General features: G+C 31.8%; 1 protein-coding gene across 2 annotated transcripts; it reads left to right on the top strand.

Annotated features, from left to right (window-relative positions):
- Positions 1-3,202: 3,202 nt before the first annotated feature.
- LOC126889514 (piggyBac transposable element-derived protein 4-like) lies at positions 3,203-5,799 on the top strand. Of its 2 annotated transcripts, XM_050657855.1 has the most exons (3): positions 3,203-3,690; positions 3,751-3,864; positions 3,924-5,799. In XM_050657855.1, exons 1-3 carry the CDS (start codon positions 3,420-3,422, stop codon positions 5,504-5,506), a joined length of 1,968 nt encoding a protein of 655 aa, XP_050513812.1. In that variant the 5' UTR covers positions 3,203-3,419; the 3' UTR covers positions 5,507-5,799. The 2 variants fall into 2 exon arrangements, with proteins under 2 accessions (XP_050513812.1, XP_050513811.1); XM_050657854.1 differs by having other exon boundaries at positions 3,203-3,864.
- The last annotated feature ends 3,342 nt before the right edge of the window (positions 5,800-9,141 follow it).

Below are 9,141 nucleotides of genomic sequence, written 5' to 3' on the forward strand. Positions count from 1 at the left end.
TGCCATGTTCTTTCAGAACGTTGGTTACTATCATAGCTATCTTAATTTTATTCACTGCCACCCTAAATCAACCACGAAGTGCTTTTTCGTCCTGGACTTCGTTTGCCTTCTATTTTCACTTGCATAATATTTTGTAGCAACCTATATTTGAAACTTCTCATTACATGTCCAAAATGCTCCACTATTCTCTTCTTGATGCCTTCTATAATCTCAGTAGTCTTGCTGAGACGTTCTAGTATTGTGGAGTTTCGAATCTTCTTCACCCAAGATACTTTTAAAATTCTTCTATAGAACCATATTTCGAAAGCCTCAAGGCGATTTAGGTAAGTAGATCGATTTTATTCACAGTCCAAGACTCGACACCATACAGTAAGACCGAGAACAAGTACTTTGGAGAAGGAATTTTGTTTTATGTTTCATTTCGTTATTCAGTTGTCAACAGGGCACAAAACTCACTATTTATTTTCAATCGTAATTATCTCTTTCTTAAAAAAAGGCGACACCTGGCGAAGTCTCAAGGAGGGGGCAATTGACCCCATTGACCCCCCCTTGGATCCGCGCCTGGTTAGTAAGCCTCAAAAATGGCCATTTTCGCATTTTTCAAATTTTTAGTCGCATATAACTCGACAACAATCAATTTTAGAGAAAAATTACAAGAGACCTTTTTTGCTCACAATGGCCCAACTTATCTAAAAAAATATTGCTCGAAATGAAAAATTTATTTTTGTGAATTTGTTTAAAAATTTTTTTTAAACAATTTTTCGACCACGGCACCGCCCGGCACCCTGTGGATATGTTATAAGGACCTATTTTTGAGTAAGTTTGTGCAAAAATCGAATCGGAATAATTTCGCTAGCGGGGGCGACGATACTGCCCGGTCTACACGTATTTGAACAAGTGAACAGCACAGTTTAGCAAAATATTTATTAGGTGACGATATTAATAAAATATTAGTTAAAATTATTATAGAGACAGTTTTATTCATGAAATTTATCATACCGAAGTAAACTCGACCGCTTAAAATTGCATATTTGTGTTCTCCTCGCACAATTTGACGTTAGATGCAGAACTAAAAGTTTATGATGGATATTTTCTTTAATGTGACATTTGTCAAAACTAGGAAACTGGTTAGAATTAAACAGAAACAATATACTTAAAATTATTCCCACTGTAATAATGTACAGTAGAAAATTACCGCTGTAATAATAATCTGATTGGATAGAATTAAACACGCGATGGAAAACCTTACTACACGATTGGAAGTTAAAATCACTATAATTTTTATTCTTGTATCTTTCTATTGGTCAGAATCTCCATGAATGAAATAATCAAAATAACTTCTTTTTTTTAATAAATTCAGTCTTTATAAAAATAGCCACTACATGTGCACATATGCCGTACATAACGTAACGTTTCCCATTTTTTTACTGTTCCTTTTTGCCGTGGCTCGCTCTTCACTTTTTGCCCGGTCCCACTTATTCCTATGGGCGTCCCTGAATAGACCCAAAGATGCAAAAAAATCCGTGTTTGAAATATGTTTGTACCTTAAATTCGATTAAAGTTTTCACCTGTCTTATCCATCTCAATATTGGTACACAGAAGTATATTATGTACCTATGTTAAAAGGTAAAAATACCAAAAACTCTTTAGTCCAGGGCGCATCTGTTTTGAGATGGATGTTGGGTGGTGAGTCATATTTTTTTGCAGGAATTGCTTGGAAATAACTCATATAATAATAGTTGAGTTATCCTCCCACTCAAAAAGGTGCGGAACATTGTTTAAATAATCAAAAGGTCAAAAAATTAAGAAAAAATTCGATTTTTTTCTCCGTTTTTGATTATAACTTTAAAAGTATTCATTTCCAAAAAAATTGCACTGACATTAAAGTTGCGCAATTAAATTTCCTAGAAGACAGGAGTAGTTGAATATTTTAAAAATTGTCAACTTTATTGCAAAATAGCAATAAATGCGAAAAAAACATAAAAAAACAAGTATTTGCATTTTACTGTTTTCAACCATTTATTCTAAACTTAGGAGCTTCATAATTTCACCCAGAAAAACTATATCATATAATAAAACAATACTGTAAATTTCATTAAGATCGGTTTAATAAATGTTATAAGATCATTTTGCTTTCGCAAAAAAATGCAATTTTTCAAAATATTGCAGGAATGAAAATAAACCACATAGCAAGTAGATTTTTTTTGCGTGTAGAATAACATTGTACCTTCCATTTCCAATTTGCAAACTTCAAGTCGGTTAATTAGCACGGCGCGAGGAATTTTTGTTAATGTCGCCTGTGAAAGTTTTCAATGTGTTTTAAATGTATTCTTTTTTTTCGACTCATGAGAAAATTAATAAATATTTTTGAAAATTTTAAACTCAGAATGAAAGACTACGTTATTACCAAGGCCGAAAGTCCCTTATAAAAAATAAAAAGTTGCTTTTGAATGAAATATTTGCAATTAAAAATCACACTCAATTTTCTCTTTTATTTTTACCCCTGTAACTTATTAAAATAAACATTATAGAAGTGTTCAGGGACTTTTGGCCCTCAGTAATAATGTAATCTTTCATTCTGCGATTAAATTTTTCATAAATATTAATTAGTTTTCTCAGGATTCGAAAAAAATGAATACATTTAAAACACATTGAACATTGTGACAGACGACATTTTGCGCCTATGCCCTTAACTTTTGGTTCTACGTGCAGGACAGTGGACATGCGCCAAATATGGATTAGAGTGTACAGATTATTGCACAATTGTTGTGGTCAAACATGCCAAAATATACAGGTTCAAAATGTACGCATCTACGAAGAAACTAATGAAAATCTAGTCGAGTTTGAAGACATCAATACCGAATTTGCGTATGAAAACATAGTTGATGATAATTCTCAACTACAAGACGAAGATATTAAGTAATACATAATTGAAACTACTACAAGTCCACAGCGCAAACGAGCACGTTTAGATTAAACCTCTGTCTTTTTAAAAATTGAAATTATAATAATTTTGTTTACTAAAATAAGTATAATATTAATAACTATAGCTGTAATTTCATACACATTTTTTTACATATAGTACGCTCTTTAACACGTTAAGCCCCATGTGTACCACACTCGCACACACTCTAGTTTTATCTGGGACCGTGTGTACCTATCAGGCCACAGCGAAGTGTCGTGTTCCTAATGCCATGGCTCGTCGAGGATCGCATTTGCCGTGCTTTCTTATGTATAAATGTGTGTAAACGGTCTGTGGTAAACAAAATCAGAGGTTGGTCCGTTAAACCACGTGTTCACAAACAGGTTAGGTTATAATTTCTAACATGCTTCAGTCAGTATCGGTTCGAACGTCTAACGAGGCTAACACTATTTTCTCTTCAGTTTTTTGTTAAAAAGTGGAACTAAAAAATAAGATAATGTTCCGTAAAGGACTATCGGAAGACGAACTTCGCAGACTTGCTGAGGAGAGTGACTTTAGTGATAGTAGTATGTCTGAAAGTACGTTTTATGATTCTGATGCCGATCCAGTGTACAATGAAAATGTTACTGATGGTTCTTCAGACTCATACAGTAGTGAATATGAGTCTCGTAGAAAAAAAGCTAAAATTTGCAAACAAACACAAAATTGCAAAGAATTTACTGCAGGTTCTAGTTCTAACCAAAAGGAGGCTGATACAAGAAGGATAGGTAAATTATTTAAGAATGCACAAATTCGGTTTGTACTTTACTTTTTTTTTTGCTTTGTAGAAAAAGCTGAATCTGCAAACGTTAGCCTGGAAGCTGTTATTGACGATGTATCAAGAAATAAAATAACTGCAGGTCCTAGTTGTATCCAAAAGGAGGCTGATACAAGAAGGATAGGTAAGTTATTTAGGAATGCACAAATTCTGTTTGTAGTTTACTTTTTTTTTGCTTTGTAGAAAAAGCTGAATCTGCAAACGTTAGCCTGGAAGCTGTTATTGACGATGTTGTATCAAGAAATAAAATAACATGGAGCGATGTGCCAAATCCAGATGATCTCAATAAGTTCGAACTATCATTTACTTCAGGAATAAATCAGGAAGAACTCGCAAAACTTACAGACCACAAACCAATAGATTTCTACCTACTGTTTATCGACCGTCAAGTGCAAGATTTGTTGGTTACTGAAACTAATAAATACGCCGAACAAACCATAATCGCTGGTATTGTAAATGAGTCAATAACGAAACATTCGCTTATGAGTAACTGGAGACCAATTGACAGAAAAGAATTGCTTCGATTTTTGGCTCTCATTATTTGGATGGGGTTAGACAGAAAACCGAAACTCAGAAATTATTGGAGTAACAATTTACTTTACAAAAATGAAGTTTCTAAAATGTGTGAAATAAGTAGAAGTCGATTTGAAATATTATTACACTTCTTTCACATTTCAGATAACGAGAGCTGCCCACCTGGAAACAGACTCTACAAAATTTCTCCTCTTGTACAAATACTAAATGAAAAGTTTCAGAAAATGTGTACTCCTAGAGAATCGTTATGTATTGACGAAACTATGGTGCCATTTCGTGGTAGACTTAGTTTTTTGCAATACATTCCTGGAAAAAGACACAAATATGGAGTCAAATTGTTTAAACTTTGCGTCGCAGATGGATATACGTACGCCGTTAAAGTGTACGGTGGAAAAGAGATGCAACCATCTGAAAAGTCGTTAGCATCCAGAGTGGTGATGGAACTTATGCAACCGCTTCTAGATACAGGCAGAAGTTTATATACTGATAATTTTTATACGAGTGTTGACTTGGCTCATGATTTAAATAATAGGAAAACCCATTTAGTCGGAACATTACGTTCCAATAGGAAACATAATCCCAAAGCGGTAGTCAATGCAAAATTAAAAAGAGGTGACATGAAGTATCTACAGAGTAATACAAAAGTTGTTATCGGAAAATGGAAAGATAAACGGGACGTTTTGTTTTTAACGACCAAGGATATTCCTTTGATGATAGATGTTCAAACAAAACGTGGACCTGTTCCCAAACCATCGACCATTGTTGACTATAATTCTGCAAAATATTTTATCGATGTGTCGGATCAAAAGGCTGCATATAATTCCCCTGTTCGACGAAGTATGAAGTGGTATCGTAAATTGGCTGTGGAATTACTAACAAATACCGCACTTGTGAACTCTTTAGTTCTCTACAAATCTGTTATTGGCAAACATCTCTCAATTACTGAGTTCCGTGAACAGATTGTTCAAAGTCTTTTAATGCCTCAAACAACTTCTGAAAACTCTTTAACAACTTCTGAAAACTCTTTAACAACTCTGCATACGTTGGACGAGAAAGAGAAAAGGGGAAGGTGTTCAGCATGTTACAAGAACTTTTCGAACCGTGAAGGAAGAGCATCAGCGATGAAGAATGCCAAAAGGGTATACACTTTTTGTCCGGCATGTGCCGTTAATACCGCATATATGTGTGTTAAGTGTTTTGTGAATATTCATACATGTTCTTTGAAAAAATAAATTGTTTTTGTATTTTTAAACTTAAAATATCTTAGGGAGAAGGTATTTGATTATCTTCCTGGTGTGAGCCAATATGGCACACATGGTCCACATTAAAACAAATTACAAAAATAATTATAAATAGACCGTGTGTACCCTGTTGGTACATGCTGTTTTTTTACTTAAAAAATGTATTTTGTTTTTATTTTAGAATAGAAATAAATAGTTATACACATTCTTATTTCAAAATTATTAAAAAAATGTTCCGGTCTGACAGAAAAATTATGTCATGATGGTCCGGGGCTTAACGTGTTAAGGTAAAATATTGCAAAACCTTTAAATTTTAAAAAACCGCTTGGATTGACATAAAATTTGGCATACATATATCTAACAAGTCAAATAAAAAAGTGATATTGTGCCGATGTATTGCTTTTGCCCTAGGGGTGAGTTTGATCCCCTTTTAAAGGTGAAAAAATACGTCCGAAATAAGTCCGGAAATGGATAAAATGACTAATTCCAAGCAACTTTTGTTCTATAAACTTTTTTTCACCAAGGTAATAGTTTTCGAGTTATCTGCGAGTGAATATCTTAATTTTTCTTCAAAATAACCACGTTTTCAGACGGATTTTCACAAATAACTCAAAATATAAGTATTTGTTCGAAAAAAATATCAAAAATATGGCACGTAAAAAAGGGAAAATCATGATGTATATATTAGGTCACTATACCTAGCAGAAGCGCTTTAGCTAATGAAAAATAGGTTCATATTCGTCAAATTCCAAATTGAATATTTTAACTTGCCATAACCAAAAAACGAAGCACTTTCTTTTGGGAAAACTCATTTTAACTTTTTAAAGTGTTTAAAAAATGCTTATTTTTGTTTTTTAACCTTTAACTACCCGTGCATCAAGTTATAACATAACTACACGCGTGGCGTACTTTGTACGCCACAAGAAAATACACTTAAAAACAGCGGATTTGTTTAATTTTTTTTGAAAAAATACACTTAGTTGTTTGTTATAAACCTTATTCGGCATCAGTGAATACTTGGAGTTCCTTTTCAGTAAGCCAATTGGGATTTACAACTGTAATCATGGAATAACTGGATTCCATGATAAATAAAATTACTAATAAAATTTTTTTTTAAATGTGATTTTTTACAGGAGGAAAAGTATTGTTTAAAAAGAAAAATATATTTTTTGCCATAATGATTAAAAAACAATTAAAATATGTACTTATATTATGACTTGTAGTAATATAATCCTGGGGTATATTGTCCACCACCGGAAACAACAAATAATAAAATGTAAATTACGATCTTTCCGAACGCCGATTATAACGAAACTAAAACCAAATTGTAAAGCACATTCCAGTGATAGGTTAGAAAAATAAGCAAGGTCAAAAATTAAATTTTTAAATATATTTCCAGTAGAATTCTTATATCTGGCGTACAAAGTACGCCAGCGCGTGTAGTTAAAGGTTAAAAACATTATTTAGCATCAAAAGTAAACAAATTACGCTCAAAATATAGTTGGTCCCCTTTTTTGGTACGGAATCGGGAAAATCACCTCCTAATTAGCATTTCAAATGACTTAATTGTTACCACTTCACAAGTATTTTACTCGCGTATGTATTGATATTATGATATGTAAGTTTCATCGGTTCAAAGTCCTTATTTTTGAAAGAGCTGTAGTTAAAAGTGCTTGAACGAGTCACTTATCACGAGTGTATGCTCGTGTCTTACAGAAAATTTTTTACAGAAAATACAGAAAATACAATTTTTGTCTTACAGAAAAACAAAAAAATACAAAGTATTTAGAAAAGTAATGCCGACTTTATTTATTGTTTAAGATTTTTGGTATCTCTAACAATTTTTAAGTTATTTTGAAAATAACATTTTTTTCAAAATTAAAATTTTTAAAAATTTTATTTTAACACCAATTTTTTTCAAAAATAAGTACTTTGAATTGATGAAACTTACAGATCATATAAACACAATATAACTAAAGTAACTTGTGAAGCGGTAACGAATAATTTTATTTAAGTTGCTAATTGGGGGGTGATCTTCCTGATATTTTTTTTGTCAAAACAAAAGGGACCAACTTTATTTTGAGCTTAACTTGCTTACATTTGATGCTAGAATTTTTTTTTATAAAAAACAGTGTAAATCTTTTTATACACACCTTGAAAAAGTTTTAATGTGTTTTCCATAACAATGCTTCAATATTTGGATATTTCACATTGAATTATTTTATTTGGAATTTTTCGAATATGAACCTATTTTTCATTAGCTATAACTCCGCTTTTTCTAGGTATAAAGACCTAATATATACACCGTTCTTTTCACTTTTTATAATCTATAGTTTTACTAAGAACATTTTTTACGACAAAATGCCGACATTTACGACAAATTTACGACATTTTGAGTCATTTGCAAAAAAAACCGTCAAAAAACTTGGTTATTTTGATGAAAAATGAACATAATATTCACTTGCAAAAACTCGAGAAGTATTGATTTGGTGAAAAAACTCTATAGAACAAAAGTTGCTTAAAATTAGTCAGTTTATCCATTTCGGGACTTGCCTTAGACATATATTTTCACCCCAGAGATGGGGTAAAATTCACCCCCTGGGCAAAAGCACACATCGGCACCATATCACTTTTTTTTTGAAATGTTAGCCATGCGTATGCCAAATTTCATGTCAATCCAAGCGTTCTTTAAAATTTACAGCAAAAACCGTGAAAGAACGTATACTAATAATTTAATCATTATTTTCATTTATAAACGAAAAGAAAATTGTACTATTTTCGTTTTTTTTTAATTTGTTCAAAAAATATTGTTTAAACAATTGCATATTTTTAAAATAACAAACTAAATTAAAATATCTTTATTAAAATACAATCTAAATTAAAATATATGAACAAAGAAAGTTTTTGCTAAAAACAGTATTACATATTTCAAAGGACGGAGTAAGTGTTTTTATTTTGCAATAAACAAATTTGTTTATTCATCTCGAAATTTACTAAAAATTAAAATTGATGAATACGTTATTTCTGATTTTCGCTTCGAGTTACATCGGTTTAAAAAAATGATTAAAATCGTTTCACTAGAACCCAAGATATTGCATTTTTTTTCTATTTTTCCATTTTAAAAGTTAGATTTCATTTCTTTTTCTCAGCTCAATAATTAGTATTTTTTTACTAATCCGGAACATGTTTATAAAATTTTTTAAGGTAACGAACTATTTTTAATGAGAAATAAGCCACAATTTTACTAAAAAAATGATTTTATTAACGTTTCGACGTCCAAATCGATTTGGATGTTTTTAGTAAAATTGTAGCTTATTTCCCATTTTTAAGGTGTTTGTGATTTTCAAACATTATCAAAGTTTGAACATAGAAAGAGCGTGAAATGACAAAATTTTTGGCGCAAGAAAAATCCACCTATTGTTTATACTTTTGTTGTAAGTGGCGCTCAACTTTGAAAGTCTGTACCACTGATATATAACACCTGGAGAGAACGCTGCTATACCATATGCATATTCAGGTGTCCGCAAGATCTATTGAAGTGTTTACTTATAATATATTTTCGTTGATTTAACCTAACAATGTACCGGGTGTCCCAATAAGAATGGCTCTCGGCCATATCTCAGGAA

This window comes from Diabrotica virgifera, chromosome 8 (assembly GCF_917563875.1).
Source record: "Diabrotica virgifera virgifera chromosome 8, PGI_DIABVI_V3a".
Taxonomy (NCBI): Eukaryota; Metazoa; Arthropoda; class Insecta; order Coleoptera; family Chrysomelidae; genus Diabrotica; species Diabrotica virgifera.

Bases quoted from the DNA above. Each gene is read 5' to 3' on its own strand.
- LOC126889514 (XM_050657854.1), top strand. From the start codon at position 3,420: ATGTTCCGTAAAGGACTATCGGAAGACGAACTTCGCAGACTTGCTGAG. The intron at 3,865-3,923 runs GTAAGTTATTTA...TTTGCTTTGTAG, and splicing joins GGCTGATACAAGAAGGATAG to AAAAAGCTGAATCTGCAAAC.